The sequence below is a fragment of the Strix uralensis genome, chromosome 3 (assembly GCF_047716275.1).
Source record: "Strix uralensis isolate ZFMK-TIS-50842 chromosome 3, bStrUra1, whole genome shotgun sequence".
Taxonomy (NCBI): domain Eukaryota; kingdom Metazoa; phylum Chordata; class Aves; order Strigiformes; family Strigidae; genus Strix; species Strix uralensis.
This window is the reverse complement of record NC_133974.1, coordinates 71,998,555-72,018,630: the sequence shown is the minus strand read 5'-3', so window position 1 is coordinate 72,018,630 and position 20,076 is coordinate 71,998,555. Positions and strand designations below refer to the sequence as shown.

The 20,076-nt window shown below is 38.7% G+C and overlaps 1 protein-coding gene across 15 annotated transcripts in view; it reads right to left on the bottom strand.

Annotated features, from left to right (window-relative positions):
* Positions 1-20,076, bottom strand: part of SYNE1 (spectrin repeat containing nuclear envelope protein 1) — a 322,241-nt gene that overhangs the window by 251,236 nt on the left and 50,929 nt on the right. For all 15 annotated transcript variants that reach the window (XM_074862820.1, XM_074862818.1, XM_074862830.1 and 12 more), the window contains exons 3-5: positions 13,481-13,542; positions 3,076-3,171; positions 1,260-1,343 (exon numbers count right to left, since the gene is read on the bottom strand). In XM_074862820.1, coding sequence (XP_074718921.1) covers positions 1,260-1,343; positions 3,076-3,171; positions 13,481-13,542 — 242 coding nt within the window. The remainder of the gene's footprint in view (positions 1-1,259; positions 1,344-3,075; positions 3,172-13,480; positions 13,543-20,076) is intronic.

Sequence of the window (20,076 nt, the reverse complement as noted above, 5' to 3'; positions counted from 1 at the left end):
GTGCTCCATTTCCGGCAGTCTATCTTGATCATCAGCAGGGTCAGTTATCTAGCTGCACTGCTGTATTATTTCTGGGACCTAAGCTGGGTCATTCAAAGTTCGAGTCATCCACTACGTTGTGACATGTAAACTAGGAAACATGGGTTTTTTGCACTTCACCCCAGCCTTGTCTTAGATTATACAGGTCTCACCAGAAAGCAGCTCTCTTTGTCTCCACTCTCAGGCTGAATATGATATGCATCGTATTAACAAACTGTACTACATAAAATAGTGAAATTGTGAGCTAAAGCTGAATTTTGCTTTAGGAATATATTTGTCTTTGCTTTGGTTATGCATTCTTCAATTAAAAAAAGTTCTCACAGATTTCTTTCTACAGGCATCTGCTAAGTTTCCCATATAACAGAAATATAATTAGGTCAAGATGCCATAGGATTAAAGAGAGGGAAAGAATGCCAAAATCCAATAACTACTGGCGTGCAGCGTTGTGGAGACATAAAATTCATCAGGTGCTACATCTGCCTTGAGAAAAATTGAACTAAAATGCAGAAATTAGAAGAACAATGTATCTGCAATTTAATTAAAAAACTAGATAGGTACAAGTCATTACAGAGAGAAAAGTCAGGGGAAAAGGTAGAAGTAGATTGCTTTTATTTGACATTCATACCTAGATGACATTGAGCTTTCAGGTTTTCTGTCTTTTGTTAAATTTATAAAATATTTTGTTTTATTTCTAAAATGGCCACAGCACTGACTTCACCAGAATCAATCCAGGAAACTAGTCTTAAATCCCAACAAGCTAATAAGGGGTCATACTGTTCTAAATTTTCTCATCTATACTTTCAAGGAGTAGAATTTTGCATGTATAACCTAGTGAAGTCCATAAATCTACTCTTTCAATTATAAATGAATGCATCTACTGAACTGAAGATCATTGTTCTTTGCTGAGAAAAGCAACAGGAAAGTAGAGAACATGAAGAGTGGAAGAGAACGTTAAAAAAAAAAAAAAAAGGAGATCATCCTAGGTGATTCTTACCAGAAAAATTTTAAAAAGGAATTTTACCCTATGCATTGTTACATATTAGTGTTGGATCTTGTCATTTTTACTTTACTGCAGTTTTCAGGCACTGTGTAGAAACTGAAGACTGCATACACAGCTCAAATTTTGGAGAGTAAGAACAGGCAGGTGGATACAAATCATACATTTAAGGAAAGAAAGAAGAAAAGAAGGAAAAAACAGGACTAAGAGTTACCAAACTTACCCGTCTTCCTTCTAGAAACTTAAGAGCTGTGCCAATGTTGGCAACCCAGTGAATTCTCTTCAGCTGACGTCCCTGCTCACAAGGCTTAAAGAGAAAGAACAGGGTAAACTGCAAGTACGTACCATAGTCTGCTATGGTATGCTTTGACTCACATGTAAAAATCTACAGTCAAATTGTGTCTTTGCATATACCAATAGGGAGGACTAACAGATATAGGGGACATAAATGTGATACTTCTATTATAAAAATGTTACATATGTCTTAATAACTTCAGGATGCAAGCTGTCGGCTTCAGCCCATAAACTTTCTCAAATCAGAGAACTGTTTTTCTTATGTAAAATAAACTACTACTATTTTTATACACACACACATATATGTATTTGAGAGAAGGCAACATTCACTCAGTAAAATATTTCTGCATACAAAGCAGATGTCAAGGTCATTGTTATTTTTAAAAATCAGGCTGTAGTGAAGACATTTTATCTAGGGAATTTTTATCCATTCTCTTTAGTACTTTGCTGGTGACTAAACAACCCAAACAAACTCTCACCGAACAATGAACTTCAGACATGTAGGCTAAAAACAGACAGAACCCTTTGAATTAAATCAAGAACATATCATAGGCTTCTAATACTCTACAGTGTAATTAAATTCCCCACTGAATCTTATATTATAATGCAAATATTTAACTACTATCATTTAAATTTGTGTTCATAAAGTTACAAATGGATTTAACAAAGGCCTGCTATGGATTCTGAAATTCCTCTTGCAGTTACTACAGAATATCATATTCTGGTATACATAACCTTTAACTTAACCAGACATTATTCTGGTTCTGTAATATTTTTTGTCTTTCACTAATTAATATAGGCAGGATACAATCCAGTGCTGTCATTAAAATTTTCTTGTTTTACTACTTCTGTTTTGCCACAAGAGGGAGACTTTCTGTCTTAGACGAACAGAAACAGAAATGGGTGTATTTCAACAGAGCAGAAACACACTTCAAAGTATAGGTCTTTTCCCATCTTACAATAAAGTATCTAATTTTGGTTATCACCTGCAATTGCAACAGACGTTAAATATGAAAAAGAGGCAAAATTGTGACACTTGCAGATTGCCTGCATGTGTGGGAACAGGTGATGTCTGAACCCTAGAGCAAGATAAATGACGGACTTACTCCATCCGCTCTGCGAGCTGGTTTGGAAAAAGTGAGAGCCCTTGGCCTAAAACCCTTTCATTTTTCTCCCACATCACACACACAAAATTAGCCTGGCTCCCAAGAGGCAGCCTATTTGCCATGTACACAATGTGGCCTCTGCACACAACTTGAAAAAGCCATTTGGCATCATTTAAGGTTCTTTACAGTAGCAGAGCAGCTGTCAAGGTAAATGGATATAAGACCCCATAAAATTTGGGGGGCTCAATTTTATTTTTTTTTTTAGAGAGAAAGCCCTAAATTTAACAAGAAAAACTGTCATTTCTTCAAGATGTGTAGAAATAGCTTGTGGTTTGGACCTTGTTTGTGTCATAGTAGTAATACCCAGATAAACTGCAAAGACTACTACAAATAAGCAATTTTTATGAACTACTAAGACAAAATTAATAGAAAATGCATAAAATTAAGAATGTCAGTCTGTAATACTCTTTTGTTGTTGTTGTTGTTCTGTAACCAGATAGCCCACTCTGTGAATAAACTTATTTTGCTATGTAGCAGTGAGGCTTTTTACAGTATACAAATAGAGAAACATATTCAAAAATTGTATCCTAGAGTAGTTATGCAACTATCTTGTACATTGAGAAGGAAGGAAGTTCTTACCAGCTTCTGCCCTGAAAGTACCTCCAAAAGGGCAATTAGCATTACCCCATCTTTGATATCTTCAAACAGATCATTCACCAGCATGGGAGGATTGCGCTGAAAAGGGAGAAGACTTCAGATATTAAAAGGCTCACCAGCATTACATCCTACCTCCCTTCCTTTTGAACAGAAGCACAAAGAGAGGCTGGTCCCCTTCTTTACATTTTATAATGTTTAATATCAATGTATCGTTTAACCATTGCTTTGCCACCATATTGTTTAACTATTTAACATTTCTGGTGCAGGACTGTAACACTAGATGCTTTCTGCCACTAATGATACAATGAAAAAACTTCCTGCTCCCTAAAACAAGCAAAGAAACACACCAACAACTGCCTATGAGTCTACAAAATACGCACAACTTATGGATGTACTGTTACAGTTATACTTCAATCTACCAGCATATTTTGCCTAGTGTTAGTATGTCAGAGAAATTTCACTCTCTCAGTCTGAGCAATATGAGGAGCTGTATGAAGGAAAGATCCCTAAAGCGGTGTAGCTGGTTGAGCAACGCTGCTACTTTCTCACAGCTGACAGTTGTTACACTAAGTTGCTGTATTTTCTCTCCTCTCCTCCAGGCCTTGCAGGCTTCCAGTGCTGTTAGCACTGTGTCAGCTTCTACTTAAGACAAATTGCTTAGCATATGTCTTTCCATTCACAAACACAGCAATGATAATACTGAAAAATATGCAAACAGATGATGTTTTAGGAATGTTTGAATAGCAAGGTTACATCACTGAACTCTATCTTCTTAAATACATCCCAGTTTGTGGAACTTATGGCTCTCAGCTGGTCAGTACTTTAATGATCACAAAATGTCTCATAGAAACAAAAAGTTTAAACTTGGTCCAGCTGAAATAAATGAAATAAACACCCTTTAGCTTCCATGACTTGTCAGCATTCATAGACCTGCTAAATAACATAATCCTAATATTCATACCTGCTGATTCACTAAAATGACAATCAGAATACAAAATTCTTGAAATTACTTTAGGTTTAATAACTTATTTTCAGGGTTTTCCTTCTGAAAAAAGAATGCTTGTACAACAACTTGATCTATTACTTCTGTTCTGTGAAAACACAGATTTGAAAAGATGAACTTAACAAATGAAACACTGCTCTTGAAAAGGTAGAAATGTTATACAAATCAGGAGAAAGCAAAGGTTTCTAGTCTCCAAAATCAAAACATCCTGCCTTCATTGTTCGGCTTGGATGAACTAATATTTCAATGAGACACAGTTTTGGCATAAAGTGGAAAAAGAACTCTGCTGAAAGCAGACTTCATCTGAGATTTGACATGCTCTAATAGCCACAATAATTAAAAAGTCTATTTTCTCATGTATTTAAAATAAAGTAAGCAGCATTAAAACTCATTATGAGGCTATATTTAATCAATGTTCTTTTTTACTTCCTAGCAATGAAATAGATAATGGATCATGTTCCTCCTTAATACAACACCAAAGAAATCAATGGAGCAAACAGGTCACTGGAGATTAATTTGTCCCAGTCTTGCATCACAGGCAGTTGACATAAATGCAATTAATTTTCCTCACCTTCTATGTTATAATTTCCTGTTTGAAGTTTGGAGCAGCTTTATCGGTCTTACTGCATGATATAATACTGAAGAATTATGTGCTAAAATAATTCAGCAATAAAGACAATTATAAGCAGCTGCCATCCTAATCCAACAGGAGGTGAAGGCCTAAAAAAATATCACCACCTATCTAAATGCCCCAATAGTGAGGTTCATCTCTTGAAATTCACTCTACAGTAATGAAGAGAGGCGGGTTCTTATAGAGGGTATAGGATACATTTAAATGGAAGGGTAAGTGAGATTTACAGTGCACTGTAACCCTGGTGCCCATAATGTGCCCATCAGACAAGCCATTTGAGCACAACACAGCTCCCTTCCAGCTTGAGCAGTTTGGTATTCTTACTCTCAAATCAGGGTTCAGGCCAGAATTTGCCTCATCCCAACATGAAGTCAAAAATCATCTGGAATTCATATGCAAACCAAGCCTGGGAAATACCTGTGGTTTCCACAGTGTATAGCTTCACACTATAGACAAAAACCTCTGATCGCCCATCACTGATTCACTGGTCACTCCTCTGTGACAGAAATCACAAAAACTAGATTTTCACCCTAACTGAGGCATGGTACTAAGGTTAGGCAGTGAAAGTATCCCTGAAGACATCATCCAAGTAAATCATACTGGTTTCAGTTGGGGTTCAGACATAAATTAACACCTACAGCACTTTCCTTTCAACATGAATCAAATATTGGTTGGGGAAAACTAGGGGAAGTATGAGAAAACATTGAATAAAATGAGAAGCAGCAAAGAAACCATCAAATGACTTACACTGAAGTTAGTAAGACCTGCTGCGCTTAAGTGTGAGGACCACAACAATTGTCTATAAATCAGCAGGCTGAAATGTACTTTTTATTGCTGGAAGGTTGCATAATTACAAACACTGCCAGTGTTTAGCAGCACACACCATGTACCTTAACACCAATAAAAGAGGAACAAAAGGCAGGTACAACAGCTGTGTCACAAGATCTCCTGTATGAGACTCTTCTAATATGGAAAATTAGTTAATTATACAGACTGACAAAAATGTTCTCCATAATACACTTTATAATATAATGTTTTTCACTACTCTGAAGATGTTAACACCTAATTACGAGGAGGTAAGACCCTCATTGTGTTTCATAAATCACTTTTTTACTACTCTGGGCACATAGCATAGAATTTACCCTATTATTATGACTCCAGTCTCTCTCAGAAGTATGGAATAAGTTATATTTTTAGTGGCATATATAGAAGAATAGATTCCTTTTTACGGAGTGATTCCACAGATACCAATCTTATTCCCCATGCTGATACAATTCAGGAAGATATACATCCACTCGCCGGTACTGGGAAGTTAATACACCCTTTTATTGTATATGGACTATGGCACAGGGTGACTCAAGCTACCTGTTTTTCCCAGGCAGATCCTCTACTGAGATTAACACAACATCTTCTGTTGGAATGGATAAATACCTACTCCTTGGCTGGAGTATAATGTCAAATGAAATGAAAGGAGAAAGTGAAGCTATACACTGCTTACTTATTAGCTTCCAGAGAAGAAATGGATTTTTTTTTTAAGCTGTATTCAGTTAAAATCTATTGAATTTTTTTTTTTCTGGAGACTCAACAGGACTTAACACCTATTCAGTTGTCTTAATGCACTGCCAAAATACTAACTGTAAATCAGTAAAAGCAAGGAAAGAAAATTAACTTAAAATTTTGTAATCTTGAAAATGTTGCATGTACTCCAGATTTTGGCTTTTGGCATACAAATGTATAGCTCTAGCAGTGAAATCAACTGCAACGATCCTATTACACTATATTTTGAATGTTGGAAACTCCATGCAAAGAATTTAATGAAGTCATTTTAAACCAGAAAAAAAGACCAGAAGTAACATCTCAAAACCCTATAATACTACAGAAAAGCTGTTATTTATAAACTTCTTGAACAAAATTCTTTGGGGGAACTCAGAATATACTTCGATGAATAATTAGACATTAAATCTACAGCTTACCAGGTCTACATTAACTTTTCAGATGCCTTAGTATTTGATTTTGTTTTTTCGTAAGCTTCTTCAAGAAAGCAAAATAGCAAAATAATACTAATGACACACTGCATTGCAAGTATTCTATTAAACACTCATTTATTGCAGTATATGCAATCACAGTAGGGTAGTTTATAGTGACAACGACATTTAGGAACAGTCATGTCACAAAGAGGGGGGCACACTCAGTACAAGTATATTCATGTGCTCTGTAGGAGGAATATGAATTAATTGGGAATGAATCTTAAAGGTTAATGAACCAGATTTTTCCCATATTAAATATTTATTTAAGTAACTGTGTTCAGAATTGATCACAAATCAGAACTGAAGAGGAAATGCTTTGCTTAAACTTGTTGCTCTTACAAACTTACCTAATTTGCTGTAGTGTTCAGGAAATATTCTGAATGATTTAAAGAACTGAATATCAGTACATATGAAAAGTATTTGACTGACAAGCCTCAAAAAAAAGAGATTTATAACAGACCTGCAATCTCTAGACATTCCTCCTCTGACATAGTAAAATAAATTTTGTAAAATCCAAACCTCAGATATGGAACCAATGTATATTTGCTAGGCTTCACCCTTCCTTTCCAACACTTTCTTGCATCTCATTTCTCATTTGCATCTTTGCTACAGGAATCTTTCCCTCACATCCTATACTTCTGCAATGAATAAATCATACTATACAAACAATAGTATCTGCATCATAATGAATGCCTATGCAAACATTGGAAATTACCTTTGCTACATTAATTTTGAAATATTGTTTCAAATACTGCTGAAAAAATGTATGAAAACCTATCCACATGCACAAACAGGAACAATTCTTGTAACTACTGAATTTGCCTCTGCAGGGAAATAACATGCGGGAACAGGAAGGAGAACATGAAATTTCAGAGTTACTCTGTAATAGCTGGCCCCCTCCTCTGCCCCAATTTAATTCCTAAATCCTTAAGCAGATAGGTTTTCATGTTCCTTCCTGTTAATGACTATTTTTGTGATTAAAGTCTGAGGGGCTCAGCTCTAAGTTTTATATGATTAGTTTTGTCACACAAATTAATTTAACATTCACTGTTTAACATTAGAGGTTACATGAAATACCAAGAGGAAACATACAGTGACTGCTGGAGTGGAAAACAGACAATCAAATTTTCCTCATCATGCAGTCAAGATGGACATCAGCTTAAATTTTTTCTGTGTCAGTGACTAAGATACTGGAAGCCTCTGTTTTCCCATTTGAAAAAGTCAAAACCACACAGAAATACTTAGTTAACTGATGAAAATTGATGAGGTCCTTGTATGAAGACCAAGTTACATTCTAAGAGCAAACTACCATCACTGACAGAATTGTGTGTGAGAACTGTAAATCTTGATGTATCCATTTCTTTTTCTTTCTTTCTTTGCTATAAAACATACCATTTTGCAATTTCAAAAGCCTTAATGTAAGGTTTAATGCCCAGGTTTAATTCAGCATTAAGAAAACACTGTGTAAGTATAATTTTAAAATGTTCACCCATTCTTAGTTTTATTTTTATTTGATATCTATCCTCCGCTTTTGTTTATTGGTGTGTGCATCCTTTTAATGGAAATACAAAATGAATAATAATTTCGTTCAGTATGTATTTGTTGTTCACTCTATTTGGTGAGTTTACAATACTTTGGTGAGTACAAATACTGAAGTTACCCCTACACCTGGGAATAAAAGTGTTATTTGCTTGGGTTAAACCAATTTACAGTCTGTGTTCCAAAACTCTGAAACTACTGTTTCCCAACACTTTCATCAAATATGACAAAAGCAATAAAAGGTATATGCCTCTGTTTTTTTTACAGAGGCATGTTTTTCTTCTTTACTCATCTAATGAACTATCTAAAAAATTGGCATAGGCAATGAAATGAAAAACATTTAAGTAATTGCTGTTCTGAATGGATATAATACCTCCTTTTTGAAATATTTGGTGTAATGTTGTTCTGTATTTTAAACTTAGACTTTGAAAAGATGCCTCAAAAGATACTCAGAAGCATACTCAAATTATTTCTATGTCTTTGAAGGCTGAGACTGAGAGGAGGGAGGTCCAGTTCTACAACCTTAGAGAAATATGAATAAATAACATGCAATTAGAAAAATTCTTGGGCTTTTACACAGGCATGTCTCATTTATCATTTATCATAAGTAGAACTGCACAGATGCACAAAAATTAAACTGGATAGCCAGAAAATAGATAACATTCATTTGATAGATTGTGACCCAGTTTCTGCAAGTGGGTGGCAGAGAAAAGAGATGATTTCCAGTTGATGAGTCTCACCAGATTCCTGAGTCAGAGTCACAGAACGAATTCAGCTGGGGTTAGGGAGACAGACAGCAGAGGGATGGAGGCAACCTAGTGCTAACAGCTGACTCAAAATGAAGCTGCATTATACTACCTGCTAGTTATCATACTTGCAGCTCTTTCCTCTGTGTTCATCCCTTGTGGAGGGCACAGCTTGCACCAGGGCTGTTTTACCTCAATCTTTCTTTGAGGTGTCCCATAATTAGCTGATGCCAAGTCCTTTACCTGGCTTCTGCTTGTGAAAGAACATACCTTTGAATTAGGAAACATAATTTTAAAAAGGTATCATTCTATTGTAAGAGCAAGAGAGAAAAAAAAATTTGTACCTCTCTCCTACTGTCTTTCATAAAGCCCAATTCATAGAATCATAGAATCATTTAGGTTGGAAAAGACCCTTAAAATCATTGAGACCAACCATAAACCTAACACTACCATGTCCACCACTAAACCATGTCCCTAAGTGCCACATCTACAGGTCTCTTAAACACCTCTAGGGATGGTGACTCAACCACTTACTTCCCTGGGGCAGCCTGTTCCAGTGCTTAACAATCCTTTCAGTCAAGGGATTTCACCGGTACTCTCATTTCATTTACCTGTTTTGTTCATTCTTATTTATTTGTATCTACAGTCTCAAACCCATTCTTAACTTTACAGTTAAAAAGCCAAAAATGATTTTTTAAAATCTACTTGATAGACTTAACTTAGTTATTTAATTGGTTTCTGTTTCAATTAGAGCATGACTTCTTAGAAGAAAAGCATACACTAAGATCTTAAAGATTAGCAGTGAAGAATCTTTCACTCATAGCAAAAACCCTGACAAACTATCACATCCTGATTTATATTCCCAAACTGTTAATTGTTCTCGGTTCTACCTAACACAAAAAAATCAGTTCTGCATTTCCATTTCTTTCAAACCACTACCCTTCACAATGTTAGAAACCACTCTTTCTTTAATCCTCCTTTGCTTTACTCAACCAACACAGTATAAGGATGAAAACTCTACCGTGGCAGAGTTTCCTTCCCTTTGCCATCAGTAAACCCATCTTTCAAATTGCTACAGTGAAACCCCACCAACCTTTGCTTAGAAAACATTAATTTCTCCTGGTTTTGAGGTTTCATGGAGATACTCACCAGTACTTTTTCAAAAGCATTCAAACTTATTCATGATGGAACATTCCTCCAGATAGCCATGGTGTTAGTTACAGACACTTTAATTATAGTTTTTACGTTTTTTCTTATTTCCTCCTATTACATTTTCCGTTAATAATTTTACTAGATTAGTAAAAATGGCAACTATTAACCTTTCCTCTAAAAATGAAAGGAAAGAAACCCAAAGTTTTCCAAGAGTAGCCAAGAAACAGAGATCCAATTTAAAGTGAAGTTCCTGTTAATTTTGAAGCTTCTGTATACTAAGTCATATTCAGCACAGTAATTTCGGATTGATGGTGAGAAACAAAGACAAAATTCAAATCATCTGCCCACCAATGACCTCTTTTCTCCCCAGGCTCAACTTCACTCCTTCACTCCCAGCCCGTCTACCCCACAGTGGCACAGAGAGATGGGGAATAGGGCTTGCAGTCAGCCCATAACAGCTCCTCTCTGCTCCTCCTTCCTTCTCCTTTTCCCCTGTGCCAGCGTGGGGTCCCTCCCGCAGGATACAGTCCTTCGGGATAAACCTGCTTCTGCATGGGCTTCTCTCCACAGACTGCAGTTCTTGTCAGGAGCCTGCTCCAGCGTGGGCTTTGCAGGGGAGTCAGGGGAGTCTCCGATCCAGTGCCTTGGGCTCCTCCTCCCTCCTTCTGCTCCCACCTTGGTGGCTGCAGGGCTGTTTCTCATGCTTTTCCCCTTGCTTCTCACTGCCTGTGCAGCATTTTGCCCTTTCTTAAATACACCTTTCTGGAAGCACCATCAGCTTGGCTGAAGGGCTCCGCCATGTCCTGAAATGGGCCCTCTGGAGCCAGCTGGAACTGGCCATGTCCTGAAATGGGCCCTCTGGAGCCAGCTGGAACTGGTCATGTCCAGCACGGGGCAGCCCCATCCCCTCCTCACAGAGGCCTCCCTGCAGACTCCCGCCACCAGCACCCCAACCCCTGCACACCCAGTCTGGTCCTACATCTCCTTCGGTATTATTTAACCCCAGTGTAACTTCACTGGTTTTAACAGACACAATCCCAAATGTAGAAGCGTGTATTGCTGTTTCTTTGCTATCAGTGTGAGGCCGGTGCTTCACGGTGTTCCATGCTAGGTACCATTTTGGCAGGTGCTCCACATTTTATTGGGTTCACAGATGAGAGCAGAATGCAGACAATGCTGCCTAAGAGTGGGTCTCCTTCCAGGATTTTTCCTTATCACATTTAAAAGGACTCCAGACAATGGAGATGTTACAAGTTTCCAGTATCTTCTGAAATAATAAAACCTGCAACACTCTTTTACAAGAATCAAATAACTTAAATATCAAATTTCTGGGTTACAATTTGGAACACGAGTGCAAGGGGAGTCCTGTGCATTTCACAGACCCATCAGTATTTTCTACAGCTGTGATGAGCTCAGAAAACATATTTCCACACTTTCCAAAAATATGACTAACAAAGATTTAAAAGCTTAAACTTTAAAAACTTAAAAATTTGAATGGCATGGGTCACTCCCCTTCTGTTTAATCTCTATAATCTATAAACAGTGCTTCTCCTGCGGCACCATAACAGCACAAATGGGAAGCAAAGCCAGCTAATCTATACATCTGACTTAGGCAGTGAGGCAAACTTGCTGACAGACATCAATAAAAGTACCACAGAAACAACTTTCCTGTTAAAGGGTGAACTAACACAAACCAATTACTACAGGGTGGCTCAGGAATCTGAAAGTGAAGGCTGTTCCTGGTTAACTGCTTGGTTTGAATGTGAATATTTGATTAGCCTTTACAATATCAGACCCATTAAAGAAATATATGTCTACATCACACAAGTCAAAAGGTTTACCTGAGCCCTCATGGCCCAAAGGGACTAGTATAGTGAAGGTAGCATTCACAACTCTCAATTCAGACCAAAATTTCTTAATGGAACTTCCACCACAACTTTGTCTCTTCCCAAGGATTAGTCAGTTATTACTAGCAAATTATCATTACATGCACAAACACACATACATATACCTAACAATATGTACATAGATCTACTTGTCAATTATTATCAGGTATTACTGATCAATTATTAATGTCAATACAGTTAAGAAATAAAAGAACACAAAGTAAGAGTTCTCTGACACATATTCATAGCCCGCTTTACTAACACTTTAGCAAATACTGAATGTCTTTCCACCTCGGTTGAAGTAAATGGAACATACATAGAGTGCTTAAGTTCTCTGCTATGCAGGGGCCTTTTCCAAATTATTTCAAAGAGAATGGGGGGACAGACCTCATTCCCAGCAAGGATCCACTGTCAAGAAGTCCTGAAGATAACCTTGTTCTTGCAGTTGAATTGTACAATGCCAGTGCAGTTCATTTCACAGTAAATTCCTCAATTACATTCCTCAGTAATGTAAATAAATGCCGTTGCTCTACCATACAGTCTCATTAGACCAAATCACATGATGTAGCATTATATGGGCTTCCTGATAATTTCTGAGGGCATTAGTAGCCAAATCCTTACACAGAAGCTAAAACAGTGCTTTTGCAGCTATTCCTTGCTCAATTTTCAAGTTCATTAATCTTCATGATTTAAAAATATGCATTTCAAAGAGTACCTCTGGTGTTTAAATATTTTAATTTACTGGACTCATTGATAACTATGGTTAGAGCTGTGTTATGTGAAAACTTCAGAAATGCCAAATTATCTTTCACTGCTTATGTCGTCAGATAAAGTTGGTACCAGTTATAGCTTAATACTTTTAAAATTGTGTGTAAATAATTGTCTTTAATCTGCTAAAACAAAAAAAGGAGTTTTAGGTTGTGGTAAAAGAAGCAATAATAGTTTCATGATAAATCCCAAGGTGCATCAGATAATTAATTTGGCACTGGATTCATGAAGCATTATTTATGTTTATAACCAGTTCAGGATGCCTCTATGAAACTACACAACGGACTCAAGTTTTACTCAAATACACTGTATGTAATAAGGCTAATACTTCTGTTTCATAGAAAGCAGTTTCAAATATTTCCTCTGGCTGAAATAGCACCTCCTGTGTTGCCTTTCAGTTTTGGCCAAAGGAGCTGGGTGGTTGCTTGTAGATGCCACTTACACTGCTGCACCTAACCACTATAATGCTGAAATGGATTCATTCTCCATGGTGTACTGGTAATGGGGATACCTTTTTAAGTTTATGGCATTCTGCTCAGACAAATCTGACATATTCTATACTCCAGAGCCTGTACAGACATAGATAAAAAGGTTTGATTTTAAAAAAAAGAATACATTTCAAAGCCATATATTACCTTAGCCAGATGAGTATTGATCCATTTTGTGAAAGTCCTTTTCTGCACTGACTCTTGCTCATCTGAGAAAAAAAAAAAGAAGATAAGTCTGATTACACATTGCTGAATACTTCTGGATTTACATGATAGAAGAGTAGTATTTCCTAGTGACAACAAATGCATTCTGCATTTGCCAGAAATGCCACTGCAGTTTCTTGAGACTGTTAATTATGCCTGTACCCATAAAAAACACTTCATATACTTACAATAATGCTCTGACACTTACTTACTTGAAGAGTTTCACAGCAAAGTTCAAGTCTTAATGAGTCAATGACCAGTAAGACACCATTTCAAACCTGAATGCCAAGATAAATTTGACTTCCAAGTCCATACAATATTTACCCAAGGTCTGAGCACCTAGAACTTCTCTGTACTTTTTAACTAGAGTCCATGTCTCTGACAGTCGAGTTGCTTTTATGTAGAAAGTCAGCTAAGGACTTAGAAAAAATACTCAGCATGTATCTTTGAAAATTTTTAGAATCTTGAATTAAAGATTTGAAATTGCATTATCAAGCTTATTTGTGCTCTGGGGGAACCATTAGCTAGTTCAGGCAGTTTCTATACTGCTAGTTACTACCTCCCTTAGTCCTATCTTGAAGCACTTGTCTGAATTATACCGAATTTCACTGATTCTCAGATAGTCCCTCAGGCACCATTGGCAGCTGCATAGACAAAAATAGCTCCTCCAACTTCAGCAGCCAGGGTCATGGCTGCAGAGGGAAGAGAATCACAGCGCTGTAACCAATCCACAAAGTCCTGTCCCTTCTTTGTGAGGAGGGATCACAGAATCACAGAATCATTCTAGATTGAAAAAGACCTTGAAGATCACCTAATCCAACCATTAACCTAACATTGAGCATTCTGAACTACACCATATCCCTCAGTGCTATGTCAACCCGACTCTTAAACACCTCCAGGGATGGGGACTCCACCACTGCCCTGGGCAGCCCATTCCAATGCCTAACAACCCACTCTCTGAATAAATACTTCCTAATATCCAGTCTAAACCTTCCCTGGTGCAACTTGAGGCCATTATCTCTTGTCCTATCACTTGTTACTTGGTTAAAGAGACTCATCCCCAGCTCTCTGCAACCTCCTTTCAGGTAGTTGTAGAGGGCGATGAGGTCTCCCCTCAGCCTCCTCTTCTCCAGACTAAACAACCCCAGTTCCCTCAGCCGCTCCTCATACGACATGTGCTCCAGACCCTTCACCAGCTTCGTTGCCCTTCTCTGGACACGCTCCAGTAATTCAATGTCCTTTTTGTGGTGAGGGGCCCAAAACTGAACACAGTAATCAAGGTGTGGCCTCACCAGTGCTGAGTATGGGGTTAAGATCACTTCCCTGTCCCTGCTGGCCACGCTATTTCTGATGCAAGCCAGGATGCCATTGGCCTTCTTGGCCACCTGGGCACACTGCTGGCTCACGTTCAGCCAGTTGTCAATCAACACCCCCAGGTCCCTCTCTGACTGGCAGCTCTCCAGCCACTCCTCCCCAAGCCTGTAGCGCTGCTGGGGGTTGTTGTGGCCCAAGTGCAGCACCTGGCATTTGGCCTTATTGAAGCTCATACAGTTGGCCTGAGCCCATCGCTCCAGCCTGTCCAGGTCTCTCTGCAGAGCCTCCCTACCCTCGAGCAGATCAACACTCCCACCCAACTTGGTGTCGTCTGCAAACTTACTGAGGGTGTACTCGATCCCCTCGTCTAGATCATCAATAAAGATGTTAAACAGGAGTGGCCCCAAAACTGAGCCCTGGGGGACATCACTCGTGACCGGCCGCCAACCGGATTTAACTCCATTCACCACAACTCTTTGGGCCCGGCCATCCAGCCAGTTTTTTACCCAGCAAAACATGTGCCCATCCAAGCCACGAGCAGCCAGTTTTGCCAGGAGAATGCTGTGGGAAACAGTGTCAAAGGCCTTACTAAAGTCAAGGTAGACAACATCCACAGCCTTTCCCTCATCCAATAAGCAGGTCGCCCTGTCGTAGAAGGAGATCAGGTTTGTCAAGCAGGACCTGTCTTTCATAAACCCATGCTGACTGGGCCTGATCCCCTGGTTGTCCTGCATGTGTTGTATGATGGTACTCAGGATGAGCTGCTCCATCAGCTTCCCAGGCACCAATGTCAAGCTGACAGGCCTGTAATTTCCCGGATCATCCTTCCGACCCTTCTTATAGATGGGCGTCACATTGGCCAATTTCCAATCTGTCGGGACCTCCCCGGTCAGCCAGGACTGCTGGTAAATGATGGAAAGCGGCTTGGCGAGCACCCCAGCCAGCTCCTTCAGCACCCTTGGGTGTATCCCGTCCAGTCCCATAGATTTGCGTATGTCTACGTGATGCAGTAGGTCACTGACTGTCTCCTCCTGGAATGCGGGGGGGTCGTTCTCCCAGTCTCTGTCTTCTGGCTGAGGAGGCTGGATTCCCTCAGTACAACTAGTCTGTTATTAAAGACTGAGGCAAAGAAGGCATTAAGCACCTCAGCCTTTTCCTCATCACTTGTTACCATGTTTCCTCCTGCGTCTAGCGGGGATGGAGGCTCTCCCTGGTCTTTCTTTTGCTGTTGACATATTTATAGAAACATTTCTTGTTGTCCTTGATTGCTGAAGCCAGATTAATTTCTAGCTGTTTTGACATCATGGAAAAATCAGTGTTGACACATGGAATAATTTCACAACAGGGACATTTAAGTCTTTATGTTGGAGATTTTTCTTTCAAAAATAAAAGGAAATATCTATTTCACTGAAAACCAAATCATGTTATAAACATCATCAGTTCTGCTGGAGCACCTTCATGTGCCTACAGAAAATCCAAATAAATAAAATTGCTGTTAAGTACTTACTTTTTAAAAGAACACATGCATGTCCCAAAACCTACAGATGGAAAATCTAATTTAAGTGACTGCCTTTGCTACTGACTTGTGCAGCACTGAGCAGTGCTTTGATCTCTTTCACATCTGTATAATTAAAAGGAAATATTCTTTAATCCCCTTTAAAGTTCTGAAATAGGTAACTACTAAGTTTGATGCACTACAAATAATAAGCTACCTGATTTACACCCATGCAATGCTGCTCTACAATGAGGATACATAAAGATATAATTCGCCACATAAAATTCATCAGCCAAAATATTGTGGGACAACAATGGGTCCCTGACTACATACAAGGTCCCAAGAAGTGTGCATTATGACTCAGGGATATTTTCTTTACATATAAATGATATCTCACATATAAGAAATACCAGAGGAAATAAAAGATACATACACTCTCCAGCATCTATTGCTAGATTAGCACACTTCATGTCTAAGAAAATAATTTTGCATTCTTTATTTTCCTTTTCTTTGATTTCATTGGGCAGGCTGTCTTACATCATTTTTAAAACATTCATTACATTCTCAGAATCTACTTGTTGCACTGGCAGGCAAGTTATGAAAAATATCACTCAAAATAGCGCATCATGCTTCATTCAACACTGACTATTTTTGGAAGGGGGTGTTTTGACTTTATATGTGACAATTGTTTCTACATTCCGGAAAACAGACTTCTCGCTGTATGGTTTCTAACCATGAACAAGATGTTTCCCTTGTGACATGCAGTAACTGTCAGCTGTGCTCTGACAAGCAATTACATACACAGGTAGCCCAATTTCAATGGAAGTACTTGCACACTTGAATTGCGTTGTGTGTGAATAGGTGTGGGGGTGAAGATCAAGCATGCACAAAATCAGTCCAGCTCTGGCTTCATTCTCACCTCCATAACTTAAAATTCCCCAGCAACCTCAATACAACAATGGCATCCCAGAAGAAAAGAATCGGGCCTTTAGAAGCTAAACTTCTGATCAAAGAAATGAGTGAAAATGATTTCCTGATTTGTAGGTCTAGTGCATTTAAGTGATTTAAGAAACAGCCTTCTGACAGGAACTGGAAATCAGAGAACCAGCTCCCAGCTCCTAAATGTTTACCAGCAGAAGACATACTCAGTTTCAGTCGTATCAACAACAGCAGAAATAGCATTTCAAAATAATCTGTTTCAAGGGAGTGTATGTGAGCAATATATTCTTTATGAGCCCAAGAGCAACTATCAATAATAAAGTTTCCTTTTTCTTAGCACTTATTTTGTATAGGCTTAAAAGGAACAGATTTCACCACCGTAAAACCTATGCCTGAGCATAACACAAGTAATGCATTGATTTTACAAATTCCATTATAAATATGCTTTTTACAAGCTTCCCTGGAAGCAAATGTGTTATTTTCATTGAACTGATGTAAATTCTCTGCAGAGGTACCGTTTATCTATACCCACAAGATGCATGTGTCATACAGTTTCTTATGCTCTCCCCACTTGCAAGGACTGTCAGCTCCTTCTTTGCACCACTTACCCTGCTGGTACTGAAAGGACCCAGGGAGCAGATTTAACGATGTAACATTTCTGCCACCAGCACCTTTGTAGCGAGCCATAAGCACTGCTGCTGCTGCTGCCGCTGCTGTTGTGGCTGCTGAGGCTGCTACTCTTGCCTCTTGTAGTGCGTTGCGTTTCTTTAGAATACAGCCAGAAGTGATTTTTCAAGAACAATCTGATTTTTTTCCTTCACTGGAAATGCAGGCCTCTTACACAAATCCCTCCACCTGCTCTTATCGGAGAATTCACATGAAGCCAAACCTTAAAAACATCTTTATGTATTCTTGCAGAGATGCAACAGCCAGACAAAGCCAGCTGTATTGGAAGTAGCAGTTCTGCTGGTCTCACTGCCATCATCCTTCTTCACTGTTTTCCTGTGGAAGATTTTATTATCCGAGCACCAGCCAATCCGCTAGCGGAAACCTCTGATGTCAAGAGCCTGAATAATTCATCCAGGGACTGGGACAACCCAACTACACTGCCGATATCCTAAAGCAGCAAGATGTGTGGCTGCAAAAAAGCGATGCAGTCTTCTCACCAGTGCTTTTGTAACAATATACTGCTCAGTAAGCACAAAAATGGCTGAATGGCATAGCCCTGCTCTAGGTTGTCATACATATAAAGGAAAGCAGCTTTTAAAAGCAATCACTTTGATTCATCACTGCATACTCTAGTTAGACATGGATGTCCTTCAGCTTTGCAACTGGAACAGTGAAGTGGAAGAAACAGCAAGCAATGAATCTGAACAGACATGGAGGGCACTGCCCCACTCAGCTTTTACTAATGTATTTGAACTGTTGTACAAGAAGGATGAAACATATGTAAGGATGCACAGAATTCCTGGAGTGCACCTAGATCAGCCTGAAACATACTCACAATTTCTAATATGCAGTACTTTCATTAAATTAGAGCACCAGAGCATTTGAACAAAGTCTGGTTTACTCTGGTAAAACGAAGGCAGTTATGAAACACTATGTGTGGAGATTCTCATATGTTGTTCACCCACAGGGGCTAACAGAGTAGTACACATTATTGAAATAAGAATAAAAGGCCCACTTTTATTATGCCATTACACTAAATGTATCTTTCTAGAAGTTGAATTCACATTTCTGTTTTTGTAAAACGATGACTCTGACAAGATCATTCTGCATCTGAAACAAACATTGCAAGAAAGTTTGGTTTTGTTTAATCAGATGTCTTCCTTTGATTGACTGGAAACATCTTCATATTTTTACAAACCTCTTCTCTGCTAAAGCACCACCAACAGACTGCATTTTTAGGTTGATTAGAAAACAAAGATAAATGTAATTGGATATATTTACTTAAAAACATTTAGAACAAGTTATTCTGAAAGATGAACAAAACCAATCCTGTATCTTCAGACAGTTATGAATATGCTGATGAAATATTCATCATGCATACATATTATGATGACTAGTATCATGCATATCGTATATATAGATCAAGATACAGAGAGTAGTAGCATGCTTTCTAGCAGAGGTTTTCTAGAAACAGGCTTCCTAAGCAGCTGAGTTCCCACATGCCGGCTGTGGCAACAGCCCCCCCTCAGCTGCAGAGCTCTGTGTGTCACAGGTGTGGGGTGTGCAACAGCAGATCCCGCATCAAGCATCTCTTGCCTTGAGTGCTCAGGGATTGGATGGTGGGAAGACGGCTGCAGTGCAGGGTTGCAAATACAGGGTTCTGCAAGGAGTCTCATGCACAGTGAGAGACACGACAGAGCCGAGTTCACGCATGTCTAATAAAAGCATCTTGACTGAGTGTCAGTGACGTATTGTGGAGATTTGTTTTGTTTCTTACTTTAGTGAAATTCAAGTTGCTCACAGCTCTTCATTTTCAGCACCCTTTTTTGTTTTCTTTCATTTTGATAGTTGTCCTAAAAACACCAAGGAACTTGTTTTGTTTTGTTTTGTTTTCCAGGACTTTGGCGCCTTCAGGAATACTGCTAAGACAATGTGGAAGTGCAGAAAATGCATGCCAAACCAGCTGGAATGCTTCAAGATATCACTTGAGAACACAACACAGCACAGAAAGAGGCAAGCAGTACCCCTCTGGGAAATTTTGTTTGGTCAGCAGTATGACATAAATTCTCTACAGATTTCAGTAAGATATGTTATATAGCAATTTCCATCTTCATTAAGGACA